The 26612-nt window shown below is 48.7% G+C and overlaps 2 protein-coding genes across 5 annotated transcripts in view; both read right to left on the bottom strand.

Moving 5' to 3' along the window:
• Positions 1 to 959: 959 nt before the first annotated feature.
• On the bottom strand, positions 960 to 10776 carry dnaaf3 (dynein axonemal assembly factor 3). 3 transcript variants are annotated; one of them, XM_033013108.1, is made up of 12 exons: positions 10714 to 10776; positions 9299 to 9393; positions 8066 to 8208; positions 6650 to 6743; positions 6194 to 6351; positions 5303 to 5479; positions 4741 to 4863; positions 3552 to 3674; positions 2633 to 2885; positions 2097 to 2211; positions 1467 to 1541; positions 960 to 1380 (listed from the first exon to the last, which is right to left on the bottom strand). In XM_033013108.1, the coding sequence occupies exons 2-12, from the start codon at positions 9378 to 9380 to the stop codon at positions 1233 to 1235; spliced, it is 1491 nt and encodes a 496-aa protein (XP_032868999.1). In that variant the 5' UTR covers positions 9381 to 9393; positions 10714 to 10776; the 3' UTR covers positions 960 to 1232. The 3 variants fall into 3 exon arrangements, with proteins under 3 accessions (XP_032868999.1, XP_032869000.1, XP_032868998.1); XM_033013109.1 differs by having other exon boundaries at positions 2711 to 2885; XM_033013107.1 differs by having other exon boundaries at positions 10729 to 10766.
• Positions 10777 to 14478: 3702 nt separating this feature from the next.
• The window catches only part of LOC116966772 (synaptotagmin-1-like), a 37897-nt gene continuing 25763 nt past the window's right edge, over positions 14479 to 26612 (bottom strand). Inside the window, exons 2-10 of one of the 2 annotated variants that reach the window (XM_033013111.1) lie at positions 26199 to 26408; positions 24700 to 24714; positions 22973 to 23154; positions 22100 to 22213; positions 20714 to 20881; positions 17951 to 18118; positions 16598 to 16715; positions 15756 to 15889; positions 14479 to 15108 (exon numbers count right to left, since the gene is read on the bottom strand). In XM_033013111.1, coding sequence (XP_032869002.1) covers positions 14899 to 15108; positions 15756 to 15889; positions 16598 to 16715; positions 17951 to 18118; positions 20714 to 20881; positions 22100 to 22213; positions 22973 to 23154; positions 24700 to 24714; positions 26199 to 26349 — 1260 coding nt within the window. In that variant the 5' untranslated portion in view covers positions 26350 to 26408 and the 3' untranslated portion in view covers positions 14479 to 14898. The remainder of the gene's footprint in view (positions 15109 to 15755; positions 15890 to 16597; positions 16716 to 17950; positions 18119 to 20713; positions 20882 to 22099; positions 22214 to 22972; positions 23155 to 24699; positions 24715 to 26198; positions 26409 to 26612) is intronic. The other variant, XM_033013112.1, reaches the window with a different exon arrangement.

Raw genomic sequence — 26612 nt, 5'->3', positions numbered from 1 at the left:
CCCAGTAAAGTCTGATTAAAGATAGTCTGAGGGTCTCCAGTGAGGTAGATGGCAGCTCAGGACCGCTCTCTAGTTGTTGCCGCTGTTCATGCAGAGATGCAGCTCAGAAACAGGCCCTTCAGCCCACCGCGTCCATGCTGACCCGTGATCCTTGTACACTTACGCTATCCTACACACTGGGGACAATTTACAATTTTTACCAAAGCCAATTAACCTACAAACCTGCACGTCTTTGGAGTGTGGGAGGAAACCGGAGAAAACATACGCGATTACAGGGAGAACGAACAAGGCAGTGTCCAGGCAGCACCCGTAGTCAGGATGGAACCGGGGTCTCTGGTGCTGTGAGGCAGCAGCTCTACCCGCTGCACCACTGTGATGCCCCGTGTTGCAACTTCTGTCATTGAATCACTGAGAAGAACAGTTTGGTCAGAATATTTGCAACCTCCAGCCACTGCACAGAATTCCAGGCTCTCTTTACAGAATTCTGCACAGAAGTTTACTTTCCTGAGTATTACTAATAAATGTCCAACCATGTGCACACGTTGCATAGCACACGCAGCACGCGCAGCACACGCAGCACATACAGCACACGCAGCACATACAGTACATACAGTACATACAGCACATACAGCACACGCAGCACATGCAGCACACGCAGCACACGCAGCACACACAGCACACGCAGCACACGCAGCACATACAGCACACGCAGCACACGCAGCACATACAGCACACACAGCACACGCAGCACATACAGTACATACAGCACATACAGTACATACAGCACATACAGCACACAGGAATGTGTACACTTACGTCAGGGACACAAAGTAAATGACCATTGGCCAGACTTTACTTCAATATTGTTCACTGATTCAGGTTGTTATTATTTCAGGAGCATCATAGTATTATTTTGTAGGGGAAAAGCCTTAATGGAATGAAATGTTCACACACTGAACTATGTCAAAGTTAATCCATCTTTATTCAGCACTACAGATTAAAGACCCGAGCTTTGATGCAGAAAATGTTATGTTCCATCGTTTATGTGAGACCATGTTCTTTAATGATAATATCTTCAGCAGGTTGTTTGTGAAGTGATGCCATTCCTTGGCCCGCGTGTAACTGATATCCTAGCCCAGTGTGGCCAGTGTTCAAAGCTTCAGGATGATCGGTACTTGCCACTGAAGACATTGATGCTGAGGGTGTGTTTGGTTCATCGCTTCCTCACAATATTACGGGTCCTCTTTTAGTTGAAACCGTGCAAACGCATCTCTGTCGCTGTCCACACTCCCGACAGGCAGGAAACCGGCCCCAGCCCCCAGCTCAGACACACGATTGGCAAACCTGCTCATCGTCTCACTCCGCAAGTCTAACATGAACCTAACAAGACACAACGGCACACTTTACTGCATCCATGTCGATGCTCAATCCATTCAAGTGAAGTATCAAAGTCATCAAACACTTACTTTGTCAGTTCCACGATTAGAGTTGCCCGAGGGGCAGCTATCTGCTCCAACTCCGGTTTTAACTGGTGAACCATACTGGTGGAAAGACAGATAAAGAGAATGATCGAGTGAATCAACACAAACACTGAATCAAGGCAAGCAGAAAGGAAACAGGAGGCAGTGAGAAGAGGAGGCATCGTGGCGCAGCGGGTAGAGCTGCTGCCTCACCGCGCCAGAGTCCCGGGTTCCATCCTGACTACGGGTGCTGTCTGTTCGGAGTTTGCACGCTCTCCCTGTGACCGCGTGGGTTTTCTCCATTACCACTGGTTTCCACCCACACTCCAGGTTTGTAGGTTAAGTGGCTTCGGTAAAAATTGTCCCTAGTGTGTGTAGGATAGTGTTCGTGTACGGGGTAATCGCTGGTCGGTGTGGACTCGGTGAGCCGAAGGGCCTGTTTCCGCGCTGTATCTCTAAAGTCTAAAGTTAAGTCTAAAGAGAGAATCGTTAGAAAGTGAGAGAGAGCTCAAACATCGTGAGAAATTTAATGACAGAAAGTAGTTACACAGGGAAATATAGACGACAGGATATGCAAGAAGCGACTGGTCAAAGTGGACGTGCAGCAAAACCAAACACACAAAGTCATCTGCTCACCTGCAGGAAAGGTAGATCACATTAAATAGGTTTCGGTAATTGCTCTTGTTATGAAGCTCTGTCACACAGTTTAATGGTAGGAAATGAATATTTACGTCAGGCAGTGGGAGGTAATCTGATGGAAGAAAAAAACATTTAGTTATTGAATTTACTTAGAATTTTTCAAGCCCATGCCCGAGGTTAAAATAATCTCGATAAATAATCACAATATTCTGTATGTCGACAAATCCTCTCTTAAACTTCTACAGATGTACAGTAGAGAGCATTTCGGAACGTCACCCATTCCTTCTCTCCAGAGATGCTGCCTGTCCCGCTGAGTTACTCCAGCATTTTGTGGGTGTCTGACTTCAGTGTAAACCAGCATCTGCAGTTCCTTCCGACATACATAATGAATGATGGCTTGTTTGAATCTGATGGTTCATGCTCAATATGCAACTTACACAAATGCAAACACAGCAGTAAATCATTACTGGCAACATTGACTGGAGGAGTGGCGGGCGTTACATCCCCTTCCCCATTCAGTCTGTCAATATTACCGTATTCAGCCGGTCCGGAGACATTGTCCATCCCGTGGCATTGCTTCACTGCTTGACCCTCCGTCACAATCTGCTCACTTTCACCAGTTGCTTTGTCCTTTGTGCCAGAAGCTGCTTTCAGCTCATCTTCATCCTCATCTGTAATCTCAGTCAGAGTGGCCTCTTCCTTTGACGGCAATAGTACATACCTCTCCTTACTGACCAGTTCATGGAACAAAGCTGTGACGTTGTGTTGAGAGATATCCTGCGCTGTCTGCAGAACACAAACATCACCAGCGTTCAAAGATATGCGAGTGGATCAGAGTTTGCACAGCCGTCTTAGTGAATGTGACATAGATTCATAGATGAAATTCATTACATTCTCAACCTCAATCTACTTGGACCAATGTAGAGCCCTAACCTGCACCAGGTAAGATTGTGGGCTCACCTTGATCCACAATCTCATTCAGGAAACACAACCACTTCTACAGCAGGAAGAGGTGAGGCCACATTGTCCATGAAAAGCCTGATCCAATGGTTGTCAATATTTCATCCTAGGATCATTTATCAGGCTCTCTCTCACTTCAAGTTATTGTTAAATCCTTTATAACGTTGCAACAGAGTGAGCTACAGAGGGCAGGAAGAGGTCGACTGGCACAACCTGTTCATTATCTACACTAGTACTGAATCAGTACGGGTATCAGGGTTATGGGGAGAAGGCAGGAGAATGGGGTTGAGAGGGAGATAGATCAGCCATGATTGAATGGCAGAGTAGACGATGGGCCAAATGGCCTAATTTTGCTCCTATCACTTATGACCTTATGGCCTTATGAGTCCCATTTGCCAACATCAGGCCCCATCCCTCTGCTCCTGCCCTATCCGTGTACCTGGCCAAATGTAGTGATAGTATCTGTTTAGACCAATTGTGTACATTTTTTACCTTAATGTAGATGCCATTTGCTTTCTTCAGAAGAGATTCTTCTTCACTAACAATTCCAAATGCAACATATGGACTTGTAACAATGTCTCCCCAGAAACCACGGGCTGCAATCTTCTCCCCTTTCTGCAAGAAAAGCATGCAGGCGTTTAAAGAATTTGGGAAAATAATTGATCCTTGCTAATGTTGCTCAGACAAAAATACTTCTGCCAACCCATCTAGAAATGGGAATGTGAGAGAAGGAACTACAGATGCTGGTTTAAATCGAAGGTAGACACAAAGTGCTGGAGTAACTCAGCGGGACAGGCAGCATCTCTGGAGAGAAGGAATGGGTGACGTTTCGGGTCAAGACCCTTCTTCAGACCTGAAGACTTGAGACTGAAGAAGGGTCTCGATCCGAAACATCACCCACTCCTCCTCTCCGGAGATGCTGCCTGTCCCACTGAGTTACTCCAGCTTTTTATGCATACCTTAGAAATTGGATTGTTCCACTTTTGTTGCTTGAATACATTAACTTGCAGTGCAAATGTCAAATTGAAACACCTCAAATATATGACATTGTCAAAATATACCAAGAGTACAGCAGCATTAAGTGGCTGATACTTCAAAAGATGCAGCGAATGACAACCTCTGCCGGCCCCGTGGGAGCGGCCTCATTGAACCAACTTCCCACGCACGCACCGTGGTGTTGCAGCTATAACTCACAGCACTGTCCCTCGCATCAGTCACACTGACTCACACACCACACACAGGCTGCTTCACACAGAGGGAGAGGGGGAGAGAGAGGGGGAGAGAGGGAGAGGGGGAGAGAGGGGGGGGGGAGAGATGGGGGAGAGGGGGGGAGCTGCAGAGCAGAGAGCTCTCACGACTGAGGGCTGAGAATCAGAGGGCATGTGGAATTCATCGCCACAGAAGGCTGTGGATGCCGTCAGAGAATATATTTAAGGCAGAGAGATAGATTCTTGATCAGTACGGGTGTCAGAGGTTATGGGGAGAAGGCAGGAGAATGGGGTTAGGAGGGAGAGATAGATCAGCCATGATTGAATGGTGGAGTAGACTTGATGGGCCAAATGGCCTAATTCTACTCCTATTTCTTTGATCTTATGGTCCTTATGACATCCCGTCATCTTCTTAATAAACGTATAATATTTTCAAATATATAAAGCAGATGTTAGCTTTAAATTGAACGTACACAATTGACGAGCATGCCTGAAGCAAGCGACTTGTTCGGAACATCATAGAGCCCCTCACGATTCACAAAGGCCAAACCTTTATCTCTCCATTGATAATATTGTCGGTTGTTTATTATATTAGCCTACAACAAATAAAAGTTATAAGACGTTACAATGTAAACAGCACGAGTCTTACACCAATCTCAGTAAAATTAGAAAAGAAAACATAGTACTTATTGATACAGGAAGGTGCTTTAAACCGAAGATAGACACAAAATGCTGGAGTAACTCAGCGGGACAGGCAGCATCTCTGGAGAGAAGGGATGGGTGACGTTTCGGTTCGAGACTCTTTATCGTGCTTCGTTTGTGAGGAGCTGTTTCACTCAAAAGACTTCTAATATTTGCAGAATTTGTTGCGCTTTGGCATCTTGTATTGAAATTTCTTTGAAAGTGTGCATTCTTGTTTTGAACACCGCAAGGCTCAGTGAAAGAGAACATTGGCTGAGGTCTTACACGTAGAGGGGGAGCTCTGCGCCTTGTTTGAACTCCACACGAATGGAGTCATTACACTCCACCACTTACCCCTCTATCGTACAGCTTCATGTGCAGGTCCCAGTCATAGACCCCTTTCTTGGAATCGTAGCGATTGCCCAGGTACTGCCTGCTTCGTAAATCCCACAGCTTACTGATCTGAAACATCTTGGCATCTGCATCCCGCCAGAATTTAAAAATAGCCTCCAACTGGTCTCGCTCTTTAAACTGCAAGGAAGGAGCAACAAAGTTTTAAAACTGAAAATCAAACTTTCAACTGTTGATATAGTTTGGTAACAAGTGGTTAAACACATTTCATACGACAATGTGTGCAGGAAGGAACTGCAGATGCTGGTTTAAACCGAAGATAGACACAAAATGCTGGAGTAACTCAGCGGGACAGGCAGCGTCTCTGGAGAGAAGGAATAGGTGACGTTTCGGGTTGAGACCCTTCTTCAGAATAAACCAGCATCTGCAGTTCCTTCCTACACTAGTTCTGTCCTGCACACTAGAGATCATTTATAAATGACAGTTCACCTACAAACCCGCATGTCTTTGGAATGTGGGAAGAACTAAACTAAACTAAACCTGGAACACCCAGAGGAAACCCACGCGATCGTGGGGAGAACGTACGAACTCCGTACAGACAGCACCCATAGTCAGGTTGGAAACTGGGTCTCTGGCGCTGTGAGGCAGCAGCTCTACCCGCTGCGCCACCGTGCCACACGTGGACAACGTCGGGAGGAAATTAAAGCCCTGCTACTTTCATTTCACGTCTGTTCCCTTTCCAGAAGCTATAAACAGAACAAAACTGAAAGACTCAGTGGGTCAGGCAGCATCTGTAGATAGGAAAGCAGAGTTAACGTTGCATGTCTGAGAGTTGTTCATCCAGCATGTTCTGCTTTTATTTCAGCCTCCCATTGAACTAGACTCATCTCCTACCTTCAGGCCACTCATGTCCACCATCGGCAGTTTCTTCTCCAGGTAGTCGAGGTCCGTGACGTAACGGATGAAATCATTGGCCCTCTCCTGCAGGTATGTTGCAGTCTGACTCCGGATCAGACTGTTGCCAAACAGCTCAAGCAACAGCTCCGTCTTTTCTGCCAAACGGAGAAACTGTTGCAGTTATAGATGTTCGTAAAGGGAAGCAGTGGACATTTAGTGGAGGGCAGTAGTGAGCAGTAGTGAGCAAGTAGTGAGCAAGTAACGAGAAAACAGTGAGCACGTAGTGGGGAGTAGTGAAGCAGTAGTGGGCAGTAGTGAGCAAGTAGTGAGCAAGTAGTGAGCAGTGGCGAGCAAGTAGCGAGAAAACAGTGAGCAGTAGTGAGCAATAGTGAGCACATAGTGGGCAGTAGTGGGCAGTAGTGAGCAGTAGTGAGCAGTAGTGAGCAAGCATACCTCGCAAACCCATCGTGCTTGGCCTTTCCAAAGCAATGGTGAGAAAGAGAAGATGGCGACCCAACAGCTCCAAGTTGTTCTCCACGATGTAGAACTGGCAGCAGGAAGTAATACAACGTTATTCCCCACCTTACTGTTGTATACATCACAAACCACTGTTAAACCGTGTTGGAGTCGATGTCAGAAGCAGAGAGGATGTTGGGATACTTGGCTATGTGCTAACTGAACATTAACTTTGGCTAAATGCCAAGTGGAGAATGGTGCATAGCTACTGTAAGTCACAAGGCCAGGTGCTGAGCCTGCAATAGCCAAAATATAGATACCGTTGAGCCACAATGATTAAGTTGCTAAGGGCTTGACTGGCCCCCTCCAAAATGCTGGAGTAACTCAGCGAGACAGGCAGCATCTCTGGAGAGAAGGAATGGTTGACGTTTTGGGTCGAGATGTTTCTTCGGACTGAGACATTAATGGGATAGGTGCTTTTTTTTTAAACAATCAACGTTTACATTGTCTGCTTCAACCAAAAGGAATATTCCAGGCTGTAATCCTCACGATGGCAACTACAACTGGATTAAGAAGCAAGATATGAGCTGCAAGATCACACAAGTGGTCATGGTCCTTCGAGACTGCTCTGCCATTTATCAAGGCCATAGCTCAGCCTTCACCTCAACAGTTCTCCTGCACCATCACCATATAATTGGTTTCTCTTCATATCAACTCAGTGACTCATCTTCCACAACCAGCAAACAGCGCAGCTCACCATTTTCCACTGCGCTGTCCCCAAGTTATGCCTCTCATAACTTTCCACACTTCTAAACTCCCCACGACCTCGGGCGTTTTAGAGGAAATAACACAAGTCTGATCAATCTCTCCCTGTAGCTAATAAACCCTAACCCAGGCATCGTTCCAGTAAACCTCCTCTGGATTATGTCCAAACCCACCACATCCTCCCAGCAATGGGGCGGGGGGCCAGACCCGCCTGCAGTATTCCAAATACAGCCTAACCAAAGTCCTACAAAGCTGACATCCTGAATCCTATACTCAGTACACCGGCCTATGGAAGCATATGTACCATGCACCTTCATTACCACCCTATCACCAGCTAGAGAGTGGTCCTGACCTCCCATCTATCTCACTCATTGGATGCCTTCTAACTATCTTTATTCGGACTTTAAATTGCACTAAACACTTAATCTCTTTATCCCGCATCTGTACACTTGTGGACAGTCTGATTGTAATCATGTCTTTTCGTTGACTGGGTAGCACGCAACAAAAGCTTTCCACTGTACACGTGACAATACACTGAACCAAATTATTGCCAGGAATATTCTGAAGTTGCTTCGCTAAAGCAGACTCATATTTCAGCATGAATTGAATTAGGAAAGGAAAGTGGATCTGCTAAGTGATCGTTCTTACGTGAATCTTCCTCGTTGGCCAACGGTGAGCCCGGCAGATGGTTGTTAGGAGATGGCGGCTATCGCCCGCACCAACCATGAGGATATTCAGCTCAGGGACACCGTCTTCATTGGAGCGCAGTGCCTTCATTGATGCCGATAATCCTGTGAATAAAGATCACTAGCATCACATCAAAGGCAATTAGCAGAAATGGATAATATTGAATTTTACGCTGGCATTATCCAGTTATATCAATGCTGATAATTAACTCATGTGTAGGAAGGAACTGCAGATGCTGGTTTACACTGAGGATAGACACAAAGAGCTGGAGTAACTATTTTCCTATTGCTTTTCTCCAGAGATGCTGTTTGACCACTGACATTAATTATATTGTTTACAGTGTTCTATGTTTACATATTGTGTTGTGCTGCAGCAAGTAAGAATGTCATTGTTCTATCTGGGACACATGACAATACAACACTCTTGACCCGCTGAATTACTCCAGCTTTTTGTGTCGACATTCTGATAAGAAATTCTCCATTTTATTCCCATTGTATCTGCCAAAGGGAATTCAGTGAAGCCAGAAGATAAAATATTCCAGTCTGAAGAAGGGTCTCGACCTGAAACGTCACCCATTCCTTCTCTCCAGAGATGCTGCCTGTCCCGCTGAGTTACTCCGGCTTTTTGTGTCTATCTCAGATCAGTGCATTGTTTTACACAGTTTACACGTTTATCTCTCTGACTGATGTGGCAACTCCAACAGGGGTCCCAGCGGTTTCATGCTCTGAGATATTGCTAATATTTATTTATTCTCTTCCATGCTAGATTCTTTTAACTGTATTTTTGTTAAACTTCAAATATAAATATTCAGAGCTGGACCCTGTTCCTTAATCTCTCCTGCAAACCCTCAGAGCCTGAACCACAAACAACTGACTGTTAAACCACCTCCATGCACTCCATATAATGTTCAAGAAGGAACTGCAGATGCTGGAAAATCGAAGGTAGACAATAATGCTGAGAAACTCAGCAGGTGCGGCATCATCTATGGAGCGAAGGAAATAGGCACCTTGGGTTTCAGGCCGAAACGTTGTCTATTTCCTTCGCTCCATAGATGTTGTCGCATCCACTGAGTTTCTCCAGCATTTTTGTCTAACACCATATAATGCTTCACTAACAGAGAGTCTAAAGAGCTTAAAGAATGAAAGTTTCTATCATTCTTTTTATTTTTACTTAGGCTTTTCAAACCACCCTCACCTTGTTTCTGGAAATCCATTGCAGGGCTGAACCCCCACCAGGTCACTGTTCCGAATCCTTCCCCAGTCCCACACGCAGTCATTTCTTGATGCAATCTGGGGAGATAACAACAATTACATCAACTACATCACAACAGTCCATCAAAGAATCAGGTTTCTAGTTCTGTTTTATGTTTCTTAAATTTGAAGCATTATTTTCCTCAGCATTATTAAACCATATTTCTGCAGTTAGGATCTCTTCCTTCTGCAGTGAACTTCATTTATCTCTGGCTTGAGTCACCTTCCTTGGCCATAATCTGAGATGTTGCACTACCCATCCACTGGTCACAGGTATCACCAACATCACTGGTTCCAGTGAAACACTTGTTCTAGTTGTGTGACTCCATGCAGCACACAAACAGGCCCTTCGGCCCAACATACCTATGCTGACCCAGATGTCCGATCTACTCTAGACCCACCTGCCTGCATTTGGCCCATATCCCTCTAAACCTTTTCCATCCAAGTGAAAAGTTAATTTTTTCCAATTTTCACTGATGACAAAAAACATGAAGAGGGACTGCACGGTGATTCACGAATGCTTCAACAGCTCATGTCCATGTTCACCACGAAGGCAGAGTGGGCCCTGGACTGTCTCTGCAGTGCGAGTGAGTGAGAGGGAGTAGAAGCACAGGATAGCAACACCCTGGCACCCGCTGCTTTCAATGTTCAACATTCCCCTCTGACTGAGGGAAAAACATAAACGTTGAGGGTTCGAGTCCCACCATGGGGTCTGTGCACAAACATCCCAGTGCCGTACCGAGACAGTGCTGCACTGTCAGAGGCTCTGCCTTTTTGCACAGGGCGTTAAATAGAAGTAAAATACTTCATTGCGCTACTTGCAACATAAACAGGGAAGATAGACACAAAAAGCTGGAGTAACTCAGCAGGACAGGCAGCATCTCTGGAGAGAAGGAATGGGTGACATCCCGGGTTGAGACCCTTCTTCAGACTGAAAGTCAGGAGAAAGGGAAGTGAGAGATATAGACGATGATGTAGAGAGATAAAGAACAATGAATGAAAGATATGCAAAAAGGTAACAATGATAAAGGTAACGATGGCCAATGTAATAAAGGGTAGATTCCAACAATGATCTTGCTGAGTGAGGTGTCCTGGCCAACATTCACCCGTTAAACAATGGCACTGAAGTCACTCAGCACATTGCCTTTAGTGTGAGTTGCTGGCCACAGATTCACCACCATGTTTAGGTCAGGGATGGACATCACTGAGCATTTTACACCAGTTATTGCTTCACTGGGCAACTTGTGATAGCAGGATAGTAACTCCCGGCCGTGGCGCCCGCTCCCCTGCTGCTGCTGCTGCTACTTCCAGCATCTCCCCCTCGGCCTGAGGAACAACATCAACAAACAGTAAATTCACCAAAACTCAACCCACCAACTCCCACCCTAGGCCACACCGGAAGCGCAGGTCGCTGACGGAGAGCGCTCTCCGCCAATCACGACCCTCCCCAGGCGCCGGGCGCGGTTGAACGGCCAATGGCGCCGGCGGAGAGGCGGGACTTCCGGTCAGGGGGGACGCGGCGGTCTCCATGGCAACGCGGACGGTCCGCCGCGGATGGCGCCACAGGTGGGGTCGGCGGGAACTGCAGCCGCTGACCGCGAGCGGATGGGATCGGAGCAGACCGTTGGCCACGTCACTCACAGGCGGCACCGGCCACTGGCGCTGATGGCGAGGGTTCGAGTCCCACCATGGGGTCTGAGCACAAAAATCTCAGCGCCCTACCGAGACAGTGCTGCATTGTCAGAGGCTCTGGCTTTTTGCACAGGGCGTTAAATAGAAGTGGGTGTTAAATAGAAGTGATATTATATTTAGCGCTACTTGGAACATAAACAGGAAAGATAGACACAAAAAGCTCAGCGGGACAGGAGGCAGCAGCTCTGGAGAGAAGGAATGGGTGACATTTTGGGTCGAGACCCTTCTTCAGACTGGTTAGGGATAAGGGAAATAAGAGATGTAGAGAGATAAAGAGCAATGAATGAAAGATATGAATGATCTTGCTGAGGTGTCCTGGCCTTTTTTTGTAGGCCCCCCTCGGTCACGACTGGCTATGGGTGATGGAATCTAGTTGTTGGCTGCTTGCTCCAAACCTCAGCTAGAGCAGCGTCGCTTGTGGCTGAAGATACCAATGCGGGAGTGACAGTCCTGGCCAATATTCACTAATTAAGCAAAGCCACTGCCAACTCAGCTCATTGCCTTTTGCGTGAGTAACTGCGCATACATTGATGACCAAGTTACCTCGTTTAGGTCAGGGATAAACGTTAGCAGAACCTCAGTGGGTGCAAAGAGCACTGGATGTGAAGGGCACTGCATTAAAGCATTTTACACCAGTTATTTATTTACTGGGCAACTTCCAACACCCAACCAATTAAAGATCTGGCATGTAGTGACGGGGAGGATGATGTAGAGGAGGTTATCTACAACAGGCTTTTGAGTAGTAAATAAAGTGTTGGAGAAACTCAGTGGGTCAGACAGCATCTGTGGAGGGAATGGACAGACAATCTTTAGATTGAAGGTTCCTGATCCAAAATGGTGTCTATCTTTAGTTTAGTTTGGAGATACAACGTGGAAACAGGCCCTTCGGCCCATCAAGTCCGCACCGACCAGTGGTCCCCACACATTAACACTATCCTACATACACCAGAGGCAATTTACAATTTTACCGAAGCCAATTAACCTACAAACCTGTAAGTCTTCGGCGTGCGGGAGGAAACCAGAGCACCCGGAGAAATCCTACAGTCACAGGGAGATCATACAAATTCCGTACAAACAACACCCATAGTCAGGATGGATCGTGGGTCTCTGGCGATGTGAGGCAGTAACTCTACTGCTGCGCCACCGTGCCAGCCCTTTGGACAGTGACATCCCATTTTATGGAGTCTTCCTTCTGTAGAAATTGCCTACAGCAATTGCCCAAGAACAAAACCAAGCACATAAAGAGATTAATAACCTCTCTATGATTTCTTGATACTGTGAAAAGCGATTATCGCAAGTTCTTTGCTTTTGCAAGATTTTATTTTTTTCAGTAGAGTGGTTTGTCTGCAATTCACTCTGTGTAATTGCTTTAAGATTACCGTTCCCCCATTCAAAGCAATCAGTTGCCACTTTATCTCTCGACTTATTTAATAAACCTCCCAGACCACAGATCAGAAATAATGGGTGGAGAAAATAATGGAAGGAAAAATGGTCCTTCATTCCGTAACCGTGACAACTGGCCCATTATGGGGAGCACTCAGCGCACTTAATCTCCAGAGAAACGAGTATTGTTTGCAACGGACTCTCCCAAGAGAGGTTTAGCGTAGAGAGAAAATTAGCGTGACATAGCCCGTATTGAGGTCGAAGATAGTTACAGCTGTCTGTCTGGGACGCAAGCGTGGAGTGCAGGAGCCCTCGTTGCTGAAACTCCCAACACCAGACTCCTGAAGCTAAAGGAATCACATAGCCATCAACCATGGCCTTTCCTTACCTCCAGTTCCCTCTCCTCTACTTTCAGTATGAGGAAGGGTCCTGACCCGAAACGTCACCCATCCAGAGATGGTGGTTGCAGAAAAGTAGCTGTTCCTGGACGTGCTGATGTGGGACTTGAGGCTTCTGTACGTCCTGCCTCACGGTAGCAGTGAGAAGAGGGCAGGGCCCGCGTGGTGGGCATCCGTGATGGTAGATGTCGCCTTCTTGCGGCATTGCCTGGTATACCTGATTGGCACAACATTGATGGCTAAGTAGTGCAGTGGATGAGATCAGTTGACTCAGTAGGTTTTGTCACATAGAGCTGGAGTAACTCAGCATCTTGTGATGCTGCCTGTCCCGCTGAGTTACTCCAGCTATTTGTACCTATCTTAGAACTATTTACCATCTGTAACGACCAGCATTCTGCTGAAGGGGGCGGGCTTGGACTACAATCAAGTGCTTGGGCCAAGTGCAGCAGTAGAGTTTCAACTAGTCGAGTCGAGTCTGTAAACACCAGCAAGAGATTATTGAGTCACTGAGGTTCATAGAAACATACAAAATAGGTGCAGGAGTAGGCCATTCGGCCCTTCGAGCCTGCACCGCCATTCAATATGATCATGGCTGATCATCCAACTCAGTATCCTGTACCTGCCTTCTCTCCATACCCCCTGATCCCTTTAGCCACAAGGGCCACATCTAACTCCCTCTTAAATATAGCCAATGTACTGGCCTCAACTACCTTCTGTGGCAGAGAATTCCAGAGATTCACCACTCTCTGTGTAAAAAATGTTTTTCTCATCTCGGTTCATCTTTATGACATCCCCCTACAACCCCCATCTCTCATACAATATACTTTAAAATGCCCACCATGCTTTGTGCAGACTCCATCTCTCCTGTGTTCTGCTTTGAAGTGATATTTTGGGTATACCTCATCTTCTTCCTCTTGTGTATGACGTGCACAACCTAAAGTTGTAGGACAACTTGTTCTATTTGATCTTATTTGATTCTGCCCGCCAGGTTGATTGCATTCGTCGGACCACATGAAGGTTGCTATCTCCCACCCCTGTATACCTCAACCAAATTATTTAATATTTTCTACATTTTAATGAACATCCCCATAAGATACCTGTAAATAAGCTCATTATTCTGTAAGAACAGGAAAGCACATTTAAATGACACCAATTTCTTCATAGGATCTGAGTCATAGATAGATAGATACAAACATGGAAACAGGCCCTTCAAGTCCACACTGACCAACAATCACCCATTTACATTCATCCCACATTCCAATCAACTCGCCCCAGATTCTACCACTCACCTCCACACCAGGAGCAACTTACAGCAACCAGAGGTAAAGTGTAGGAGGGAATGCCTGAAGAAGGGTCTCGATCCGAAACGTTGGCCATTCCTTCCCTCCAGAGATGCTGCCTGTCCCGCTGTGTTACTCCGGCTTTTTGTATCTATCTTTAATGGTGTGGGGGAGGGGGGGTGTGGGGGGATGGTGAGGAGGGTGGGGGGGGAGGGTGGGGCAGAGGGGTGGGGGGGGGGGGATGGGGAGGGTGGGGGGGGGAGGGGGGATGGGGAGGGTGGGGGGGCAGTGGCTGAATCCCACCCTGTCTGGCCCTGTACGTGGACACGAGGTGTACAGAGACATTGAATCAATAACAAGCGCCAGTCACATGAGGAACAATAACCGGTTTTATTCAACAGATCAAAGTTCTGTTCACAAAATAGAATTCTGTCTGTTCACCGTGATCTCTGATGGTGTTTCAGGTCCTTAATCCTCGTTACTAATGCCACACCCGTTCCATCTCCCCCCTCACAATACAGGCACGACGCTACAGAATCATATAACGACAACAGGGGAACAATACAACCAGGTCCAGAATAAAAACGTTTCCTTGAATGGAATGACTGAGGCCAGGTTGTCTGAAAGGTCGACCTAAGCCCTGGGCTTGTTCAAGGTAAGAACATCCTGAAACAGGTACATGTGTAGGCTCATCAACAACTTGTTTGTGATATATTTTACAAATCGCCACAGAAAACAAACGTCTGCTCAAAGCTTATCAATTACAGGGTGTGCGGGTGTGGGTGTTGGCATCAGGAAGTCTTGATCCCCAGCGCTATGTCCACCTCCTCCTCGGGCTGCAGGGTGTGCCACTGGGCAATTGGCCGTCGGGGGTTTGCTAACATGTCTGACCAGTGGCGCAGACCCATGCCTGTGCCGTTATAGCCCACAAAACACTTGCCGATCGCCTCGTTCTTCCCCAGCTTGTCGTAGTCCAGCACGGTGATCACCACCTGCACCTTCTGCAAAACACAAGTCAAACCAGTCCAGTCTGAGTGAGACGAGGAAAAAAGGCCATTTAGGACTGAGGTGAGGAAAAACTTCTCCACCCAGAGAGTTGTGAATCTGTGGAATTCTCTGCCACAGAAGGCAGTGGAGGCCAATTCAATGGATGTTTTCAAGAAAGAGTTAGATTTAGCTCTTTGGGCTAACGGGATCAAGGGATATGGGGAAAAAGCAGGAACAAGGTACTGATTTTGGATGATTAGCCGTGATCATATTGAATGGTGTTGCTGGCTTGAAGGGCTGAATGGCCTACTCCTGCACCTATTTTCTTTGACGGCACTGGGCCTGTACTCGCTGGCGTTTAGAAGGATGAGAGGGGACCTTAGTGAAACTTACCAAATAGTGAAAGGCCTGGATAGAATGGATGGCACTGTGCCACTCGAAAGCTTTTCACTGTACCTCAGTCTGCCGGACAGCAGGAGTGTGGAGCACAAGGCAGCTAACTAGAGCGCTTCAACCTGTATTTATGTATATGGCTAATCTAAACCATTGGCCTGTAGTGAGCCAGCCCTCAGGTGCAGGAGGGTCAGGGGTCACCGTTCAATGTCAAGGACTGCACCCTTGGATCAGAGTTGGTCTATGTGAATGTTACACCTGGCCTTACCTGAATCTGCTCGAAAGGCACCTCAAAGCTGAAGGACTCATTGTAGTACGGGTTCAAAGTGTTCTTCTTGATGGTGGTCTTCTTCTTCTTCAACCTCCTGGCGTTCTGCATGAGATGGATCTTCACGTACGGATCTAGGATGGACAGCAATTACATCATCAGTAACTGGAAACTACCAATGTTGGAGTGAACAACCTTCCATCGCCTCCATCTACACCTCATGCTGCCTTGGCAAGGCCAGCAGCCCAGACCATCACACACACAAACCAACCTCCCTTCCATCGCCTCCATCTACACCTCACGCTGCCTCGGCAAGGCCAGCAGCCCGGACCATCACACAAGCCAACCTCCAAATAGAAACTGGAACCCTTATAGAATAAGCAGGGGAGTGGGATAGAGCTATCACCAGACTAGATGGGCCAAAGGGCCTTATGTTCTCCTCTGCCCTTTCTGAAATGCTATAGTTTGGAGGAGAGTACAACCTGCCTTGGCCTCGAGTCCCTGGAAGCCCCGCTAAGCCCCGCTGTGTTGCGATTGTAAACCTTCCTCAAGCCACAGCTCCATGGCCAGGCTGCTATAATCTCCCTTCAAACATTATTTACCATCTGTTTTCCTGCACCCAGGGACACATCATGTAAACATCCTTATTATACAAATGTAATTGAGTATAATCGTGTGGAGAATAATAGGGTGGGAACGGGCTGCATCCTAAACGCCGTGAGTTGATGCAAAGGCAGCTGTAGTGTCCAGCAGTCGGAGTTGTCCCCCGGGGGGGTCTGGGGTCAGTTTCCATGCTGTTCGGGTCTATGACGTTCTGACTCAACCACTGAGGACGTACGTACCTGAGAGTCCACCAACGTCCATTTTCTTGAGGTTCTTGGCCTCCAGCACGATGACAGTGAGTTTGCCGGCAGTCGGGACGTAACGGAGGGAGAAGCAGATATCTCCCAGCTTCTCTTGCTGCAAAGGTGGCAGAGATATACGTGACCTTCATACAGAGACACAAACAACAGACAGCTGGCTAAGTGGCCAACTGAACCATCCTACCACAACCAGAGAGCAGTGCGGAACTACTATCTACCTCATTGGTGACCCGTGGACTATCCTTGATCGGACTTTGCTGGCTTTACCTTGCACTAAACGTTATTCCCTTTATCCTGTATCTAAACACTGTAAATGACTCAAAATTGCTGGGGAAACTCAGCGGGTGCAGCAGCATCTATGGAGCGAAGGAAATAGGCGACGTTTCGGGCCGAAACCCCAGTCTGAAGAAGGGTTTCGGCCCGAAACGTCGCCTATTTCCTTCGCTCCATAGATGCTGCTGCACCCGTTGAGTTTCCCCAGCAATTTTGTGTACCTTCGATATTCCAGCATCTGCAGTTCCCTTTTGAACACTGTAAATGACTCGATTGTAATCATGTATTGCTTTCTGCTGACTGGTTAGCACGCAACAGAAGCTTTTCATTGTACCTCGGTACACGTGACAATAAACTAAACTAACATAAAATGTTAGCAATTACAGACTTATTCCAATTTAATTGCAAATTAAGGAGTGGTCAGTGGTTACCCGTTTTAATATCCAGTTGGTGCTTGCAAATGGAGCAAAGAGCCTGAGTTATAACCTAACTTTCCCCAGTCATCACCTTTCAGCTGGTTGTGATGTGAAGACTCCTCTCTAGTGTCCTTGCCTGAGCCAGTGCCCAGACCACGGAGTCCCGACTTACACTCAGTCCATCATGCCCATACCCAACTCCAGGGTCCTGCATAAAGGGGGTATTGTCTGACCTCGAACATTGGTGAGGGATGTCAGGGCAGAGAGAGAGAGAGAGCAACTGCCTTTAATATAGAAGCTCACTTCAAGAAGCCTCACAGAAGTGTAATCGAGATACGCACAGCCTCAGAACTTTGTGCTTTATTGCCTGACCTCCAGATGCAAAGGTAACTGGAGGCTGCTGGAAAACTAGTTGTTCTGGTCAATCGAGGATTGCAATAAAGTCTCTTCCTTCTGCTAACGGAAGAACATGATCTGTGTGAAAGATATTAAGGATGTCTGCTTTCACAAACCCGTTTTGAATAAGTACTTTATTAGATTTTAGAGATACAACGCAGAAACAGGCCCTTCGGCCCACCGAGTCCGTGCCGACCAGCGATCACCCCTAGCACCACTAGGGACAATTTACAATTTATCTCCATACCTCCTCCTTCTCCGCTGACTCCAGGTCTCTCCACTCCTCGATCACGTGTGCGAGGTCAATGCTGCTCATGGGAATGCGGATCTCCCCGATGGCGTCGTGTTTGGAGAAGCGGTCAAAGTCGTACACGGCCATGACGAGGACTTTACCCCCAAGCTCAGAGTACGGAATCTGGAACAGAGAGCGATAGGTGAATACAGGTGAGGGGGGTGGTGGATATTCGACATGCCCCACAATCATCTCTCCGCGGGGGTCACGAGTCTTTATAACTTCAAGATATGATGAAGCAACATCTTGGAATATTTTAAAGGAAGAGTTTGGTAGATTCTTGATGAGCCAGGGTTGAAAGGTGATTGGGCGTGGGATTGCACAGTCCAAGGGGCCGAGTGGCCTGTTCCTGTTACTGGTCTGTGAGGCCCTGTACACGTCCTGTTATCGTTCCCTGGCTCAGAGAGGAATTGTATTCTGTTGGAGTGAGGCACGGTGTCCTGACAACACACACCTGTGCTGCCTGACACAGACATCTCTCTACCTGAAGCACAGGTACACTGCCATCCAAGGTGGACAACACACTGGCGGCCAAGGTGGGTAACACAGGTACACTGGCGGCCAAGGTGGGCAACACAGGTACACTGGAGGCCAAGGTGAGCAACACAGGTACACTGGAGGCCAAGGTGGGCAGCATCTGAAACTGAAGACACCTGTATCAACTCTCCGTCTGGTAACTGCAGTTTAAACGTTGGCGTAATTACCTTCAGTTTTAGGTTTCCGTTACATGAGCTGCTCAGAGCTTTAATGTCACTGAGAAAGCAGATACTGTGCTTGTGACTTGTGTGAAGGTTTACTGAGCAGAGTACAAAATGCTGGAGGAACTCAGCGGATCAGAAAACAGACATAATCAATATTACATCATAATCAATATCACACCATGAAGCAATATTCCATCATAATCAATACTCCAATAATAATCAATACTCCACCATTGTCAATATTCCACCATTGTCAATATTCCACCATTGTCAATATTCCACCATTGTCAATATTCCACCATAATCAATATTCCACCATAATCAATATTCCACTAATAACTAACCCCCCCCCCCCCCCCCAGTTCAGGTTGTATTTGCATCTATACGATACATATTGCAGCACGGCGGGCTGGCTACAATGCAACGTACTTTGTGTAAGTACCTTCCTGTTGCTTGTGGTACCACCAAAGGTCAAGGGTGGGAACTCCTTGATGGGTGAGGTCCATCACTCCTCGGTGACTCCCCACAGCCCTATCGACTGAATCCTTGCGAGTCCCCATGTGAAATCACTCATTAACTTGCCTGGCCTACAGCTACAATCTCAACAGTCCTGAATTCTCTTCCCCCAAACACCTGGCACCTCCGCCTCTTGTGTTGTCTTGTGCTAGCTCCTTTCTGTGGTCATGTCCACTGCACTGTGTGTGAAATGAAGTGGGTGAACGGCAGGAGCTTGTGTCTGGTTTATCTGAGACATGGTCACTTGCTCACCCTGGCTGCTCATGTGGTCACCGTGCTCTGTGGGTCCATCTCCAGTAACATGCAGACCAACTCACTCAAGGTGTGTCCAGCCCATACGTGTGCACAACACAGCACACGTGAACATGGATGTCATGCATGACAGCACATATGTTGACACATGCTGCACCTTTTATCAGGAATTATTGGGAACGTCTTCGACTGAAGATCCGACTCTCTGGAATTCCTTGCCTCACCAGCCCGTCTCCTAGTGTGGCTGTTTTGAACAGTTGGGTCAGACGTGTACACACCCCACCTCATGTTTGCACAGTTCCTGCCGGTGAAACAGTTTTTCCATTGGCCTTGTTTAATGCGCGCAGCAGATGTGGGGACTGGGAATCAAAGTTATCTTTCCCTTCTGTGACTGGCTTCCTGCTCTTAATTGCTTCATGAAATTGGCAGTTAAAAGGTGTTGCTGTAGGATTGTGTGGATTACCTCAGAGTGGGATCAATAAAAATGTCAAGTCCATTACTCATGCTCCGAGCCGTGATTTATTTTTCCCATGTTCGAGCGATCGTGGAGGTTTGAGCCGGCAGTGGACACAAAGCAGTAGGCTTTCCCCAGGTGTGGCATTGTCCAGTGTCCAGTGTCCTTAGTCCAGTGCCCATTGTCCATGTCCAGTGCCCATTGTCCATGTCCAGTGCCCATTGTCCATGTCCAGTGCCCATTGTCCAGTGCCCATTTTCCATTGTCCAGTGCCCATTGTCCATGTCCAGTGCCCATTGCCCAGTGCCCATTGTCCATGTCCAGTGCCCATTGGCCATTGCCCAGTGCCCATTGTCCAGTTTCACAAAACAGCTGGATATTAGAACTTGAAGTTTCCAAAAGTAAATCCAAAAGCTCTCTCTATCTCTCTCACACACTCCCCCTCTTTCTCTCTCGTGATCTACACTTGCCAGCAGATTAGTGATTTCCACCCGGGCAAGAGACCCAATCTACTCCTCTCATGGTTTTATACAGCGGTGTTTCACAGCTTTGACATATTCCCTTTTGCAATCACAATCTGAGTTTGGAAAGATGAAAGATGCAATTGTGTTCATGTTTGTCACGTTGTGAACATTTCACACGCCTCCCTTGCACACCAGCTGACATGCGGGTGTGAACACACGTCCATGGCAACAGCTTGGCTCTGCTAAGCAGACTTTGTACCCAGAGCCTCAACACAAACAGCCAGACTCGAGCCAGCAGCTTCACCACTCATTGGTCTGTTCAGCATCTCACCTTAAAGGTAAACGACTCGCTAAACGTGGGGTTGAGTGTCTTTCGATGAACTTTGGTCTCAAATTTCTTCTTCTTATCCGGCAAGAGGAAGACCTTGACGTAGGGGTCAGACGTCCCGCCGATGTCCAGCGCGGCCAGGTCGGCTGCCTGGATGATGCCCACAATCAGCTGGAACCACAAACCGTTAATAGTCAGCAACTTAGTCGAGAGCTTCAGGTAACTGCGGGGGAGCAGCCCAGGTGTGTCCAGCCCAGGTGTGTCTAGCCCAGGTGTGTCCAGCCCAGGTGTGTCCAGCCAGGTGTGCCCATGGCCCAGGTGTGCCCATGGCCCAGGTGTGCCCATGGCCCAGGTGTGCCCATGGCCCAGGTGTGCCCATGGCCCAGGTGCACCCCTAGCCCAGGTGTGCCCATGGCCCAGGTGCACCCCTAGCCCAGGTGTGCCCATGGCCCAGGTGCGCCCATGGCCCAGGTGCACCCCTAGCCCAGGTGTGCCCATGGCCGAGGTGTCCCAGGCCCAGCCCAGGTCTGCCCCTAGCCCAGGTGTGCCCCTAGCCCAGGTGTGCCCAACCCAGGTGTCAGCTCCGAGATCCTGACATTGGCCACCGTCACCTGACCCCATTGGTTCCCATTGGCCAACCTCGCTGGATCCCTGTGGGCTCACGCTGCCATTGGACACGGGTTGTGGAGAATGACGGCTGCACAACCAACTAGGGCACGGGGTGGCAGCAATGACACCTGGCTTTACCCAGGGAGGGGGACGTGTGTGTGTGGGAGTGTGTGTCTGTGTGTGTGTGTGTGTGCGCGTGTACGTGTGTGTGCATGTGCGGGACAAGAGCAGCACCTTGCCATGTGGGGACACACACACGCATGGTCCTGGCCACGGGAGATGACTGTACACTGGTGGTGAACACGCACAGCACCGTGACTGACACGGGCGTCCCGTGCATCATACATGACCCTGCGTTCCCAGTGCATCATACATGTGCCTGTGTTTCCCGTGCATCATACATGTGCCTGCATTCCCCGTGCATCATACATGTGCCTGCATTCCCCGTGCATCATACATATGTCTGCGTACCCCGTGCATCATACATGTGCCTGCGTTCCCCGTGCATCATACATGACCCTGCGTTCCCCATGCATCATACATGACCCTGCGTTCCCCGTGCATCATACATGACCCTGCGTTCCCCGTGCATCATACATGTGCCTGCGTTCCCCGTGCATCATACATGTGCCTGCGTTCCCCGTGCATCATACATGACCCTGCGTGTTGTAGGGAGGGATAAAGGAATAGCATTGACATCAAACCCACACTAGTTTGAGCTTTCTGGGTGAGACATTCCAGAAAGATCCGGCATGTTCCGCACATGAACACCTGACCCACCTGGCCACTCTGGAAATCGTAATCCAGAGAATACTGCAGCTTTCCCAGCTTCTCCTCCTCTCTCTTCTCGTCTCCCAGTAAACTTGGATCCAGATCCTCCACATCTGGCTGTACCTTCAGTCCCAGAGCAGAAAGAATTAGGATGCAGGTGGAGTAGCAGCAACCACTGTAGCTGCCTCCTGCAGCCAAGACTCAAACACAAAATATCACCTGTCCATTCCCTCCTCAGATGCTGCCTGACCCACTGAGTTCCTCCAGCACAATGATGATATTGAAAGATAGTCTTCGAGGAATACAGCACAATGAAGGCCCTTCAGCCCAACATGCCCATGCTGACCAAAGTGACCCATCTAAACAAGTCCCATTTGCCTGCGTTTGGCCCAAATCCCTTTCAGCCTTTCCTATCCCTGTACCAGTCCAAGGTCACCCTCAGCCTCCTACACTATGGCCCACCTCACCCTCTAAAGGGCCTGGCCCACTTACGCAACTTTTACAGCGACTGCCGGCACCCGTCATAGGTCGTTACAGGTCGCCGAAAATGTTCAACATGTTGAAAATCCAGCGGCGACCAGAACAAGGTACGACTCTTTGGGCAACTACTCATGACCGTACAGGCTTCATGTACCCCGCCACATGTCGCCAGGGTGTCACCTGTACGGTTGTGAGTCGTCTCCTCAGTCGCCCACAGAGTCGTAGCGTCTTTCTGGTCGCCGCTGGATTTTCAACATTGAAAATTGTCGACGACCTATGACTGGTGCCGGCAGTCGCCGAAAAAGTTGCGTAAGTGGGATAGGCCCTTCACTCAAGCCCTCCAGTCCCAGTAACTTGTGAATATCCTTTGAGACGTCCCAAGCCACAATGCCTCGCACTCACCTTGTCGATGATGCTCTTGCCCATGCCCTTCACCTCCTTCATGTTGATCTGTGCTTTGCCCTTGTCCTTCCCCTTCTTCTGCTTCTTCTTCTTGGTGCAACACTTCTTGCAGATGCAGAGACAGCAGCAGAGCAGCAGCAGGCACAGCACGATGATAATGGCAGCCAGGGCCCAGGGAGGTACTGCAGGAAGACAGCAGGTCTAGAGTCAACCAGCCCTCCCCAACGCAACGGAACCCGCAGCGACACAATGCAACCCGCAGTGGCCCAACGCAACCCGCAGTGACACAACGCAACCCGCAGTGGGCCAACGCAACCCGCAGAGACACAACGCAAACCGGAGTGGGCCAACGCAACCCGCAGTGGCCCCAATGCAGCCTGCAGCGACACAATGCAACCCGCAGTGACACAATGCAACCCGCAGAGACACAACGCAACCTGCAGTGGCCCAACGCAACCCGCAAGAATGCATCCGAAGCAACCAATGCAACGACAGACTCATCTGCACGTGTGTGTGTTGCACTGATGGTTGACCCCTGACTGTCCATCACAGCGGCTGGACGCTCCATCGCAGTCACTCACAGTATTGTGATGCAGGGACAAGGAACTGCAGATGCTGGTTTACACAAAAGGACACAGAGTGCTGGAGTAACTCAGCGGGTCAGGCAGCATCTGTGGAGAACATGGATTGGTGACGTTTTGAGTCGGGATCCTTCTCCAGACGGAAGAAGTCTGAAGAAAGGTCCCAACCCAACACGTCACCTATCCATGTTCTCCACAGATGCTGCCTGACCCGCTGAGTTACTCCAGCACTCTGTGTCCCGTAGAGTTTGGTGATGGTGTTTTTGAGGCCTAGTGTTGAGTGTGTGGAGTGTGTGAGACCATGCACCATCTTCAGTGGTTCAGTAACTCTCACGGATTCACGTACGGACAACAAATGCAGCCGTTCAGGAAATGCCCAGATCCCACGATGAAAATAAAGTGGTCTCTGCCCTCCGCAGCCTGTTCAATCTGCTCATTTTCTAACGGCACGTGGGATGTGGATGTTGGGAGCGTAACCAACCGTGTCTCACCAGTGAACTGGTCTCACAGGCGATGGCCAGTTCACTGAGACAAGCAGGTGGGTGGAGTTGGAATCAGGTCTGACCCTGATGGAGATACACTGAAGGACTGATCGAACAGGCAGCTTTCACCAACATCCTGCTTGTCGGCAGTTTAGTTTAGTTTAGAGATACAGCGCGGAAACAGGCCCTACGGCCCACTGAGTCCACACCGACCAGCGATCCCCGCCCACTAACACAATCCTACACACACAATTTTAGTTAAACCAAGCCAATTAACCTACAAACCTGTACGTCTTTGGAGCGTGGGAGGAAACCGAAGATCCTGGAGAAAACCCACACAGGTCACGGGGAGAACGTACAAACTCCGTGCACACAGCAGCCGTCGTCAGGATTGAACCCGGGTCTCTGGCACTGTGAGGCAGCAGCACCAACGTGCCGCCCTGTGGCTGCCCCCCCCTTACTGACTGTGGCTTTTAGAGTTTTGGTTAAGGACTTGAATTGAATTGGCAGTGTGGAGTTAGACATGTGTTGTTACATATGGCTGGAGCTAGCCCTGGAGGTTCACGTCACTGATGGTACATGGTGCAGGAATCACATGAAGCCTCCACACTGATGAAGCTTTTTACAACAATCACCCTGTCATCAGTTCCCATGTTCTACTTACATTTTCTTGCATGCACTAAAAGGGAAAGAAAAATAAAGCATAAGAAATGGAGGAGGATAAAGAAAACAAAGATGAACTAACAAAAGAATACAAATGGCTATATTCTACAGCTGCAGGTTCTGATGCTCAGTGTAGGTGCTGGCTCAGGTCATTCCCAGTGTGTGTCTGATTCACACTTCTATTAAACAAGCCCCATTGCTGCCCTAGTTTGTAGAGTTTATCCCATAAAATCGATAAAGATGTTAGGGCCATTTAGGTTAATGCACGGTCAAATATGAAACAGTGCACAAACGGAATCACCAATCGCTGATAAAACCGTCAAATGTGTAATATCGTAAACCTCCTCTGGACTTTGTATGTATTCGGTGAACTAAACGTATCTTGGTTAATCTCATAGAGATGACTAAAGTGATCCGACTGTTCAGATATCCCAGTCACCACATTGCATCACTTTGCTTCATATAAATGCTTCATTTCTAATTCCACTTCATTGAATCAGACCAATCTGATCCTCACCAGTATCTGATCCCCAACCCCTCCTGTCTATCCCCCCCCCCCCCCCCCCACCAGTAAAGAGGGACTCTTACAGAGGGAGTGATGAAGCAGTGGGTGTGGGGGGGTGTGGTGGAGGGGGTGGTGAAGCAGTGGGGGTGGGGTCGTGAAGCAATGGGGGTGGGGGGGGGGGGGTGAGGTGGAGGGGGTCATGAAGCAGTGGGGGTGGGGATGGGGGCGTGGTGGAGGGGGTGATGAAGCAATCGGGGTGGGGATGGGGGGGGCCGTGGTGGAGGGGAGTCAGATGCTGAGGAGTCAGAGTGTGGACGTGTGGACAACATCCCCGCCACCTGTGGGATGATCCAGATCTGGAGACAATTTGTTTAAAATGAAGGGGCTGCCCATTTAAGGCAGGATGTTGGAGGCAGTGTCTGAAAGTTTCAAGAGTTACGCAGATTCCTCATAATCCTGGGGTTAAAGGTTATGATTAGGTGGGATGTGGATTGGGGCTTCAACCCAGCTCATCCTTCACCTGGCTGAGTGGTGGAGCAGGTGTGTGGTGGGTCATGTGTGTGGTGGGTCATGTGGGTGGTGGGTCATGTGTGTGGTGGGTCATGTATGTAGTGGGTCATGTGTGTGGTGGGTCATGTGTGTGGTGGAGCAGGTGTGTGGTGGGTCATGTGTGTGGTGGAGCAGGTGTGTGGTGGGTCATGTGTGTGGTGGGTCATGTGTGTGGTGGGTCATGTGTGTGGTGGGTCATGTGGGTGGTGGGTCATGTATGTAGTTGGTCATGTATGTAGTGGGTCATGTGTGTGGTGGGTCATGTGTGTGGTGGAGCAGGTGTGTGGTGGACCAGGCGTGTGGTGGAGCAGGCGTGTGTATATTAGACCAAGCTGTAGTGGATCACGTGTGTAGTGTGGTGGATCACGCGTGTAGCGTGTGGCGGACTCGCGTCAGTGTGGTGACGTGGTGAATCCGCGGTGATGCAAGGTTTGTGCGTCACGTACTGGGGATTTTGCCGAGCTCGTTCATGAACTTGTTCTTCATGTGTGAGAACACGTCCTGCCTGCTGGGGGTGTTCGTGGCGTTGTGTCCGGCCTCCCGCTCCGGACTGGTCACCGTGGAAACCATCACCGCTTCCCGACGCGCTGCGTTCATGGTGGCCGGGCCTGGCCTGGCCACAGCAATCGGTGGTCCCAACAAACGTCGATCAATAACTGCCGGGAAAACATACAGACTTCAGCCAAACATCCACAGTGTTCCCTCACATCAGCAAGACCATCAACATCAACATCATCATCATCATCATCATCATCGTTGAAACCATCAACAGGCACGGTGCCTTACAATGTCGTGTACGACAGTGATCGCAACTTCTACTGAAGTGTGGATGGCCGTTGACAGGCCTTGTTTTTGCTCCT

This window comes from Amblyraja radiata, chromosome 38 (genome assembly GCF_010909765.2).
Source record: "Amblyraja radiata isolate CabotCenter1 chromosome 38, sAmbRad1.1.pri, whole genome shotgun sequence".
Taxonomy (NCBI): Eukaryota; Metazoa; Chordata; class Chondrichthyes; order Rajiformes; family Rajidae; genus Amblyraja; species Amblyraja radiata.
This window is presented reverse-complemented; position numbering and strand designations above follow the sequence as displayed.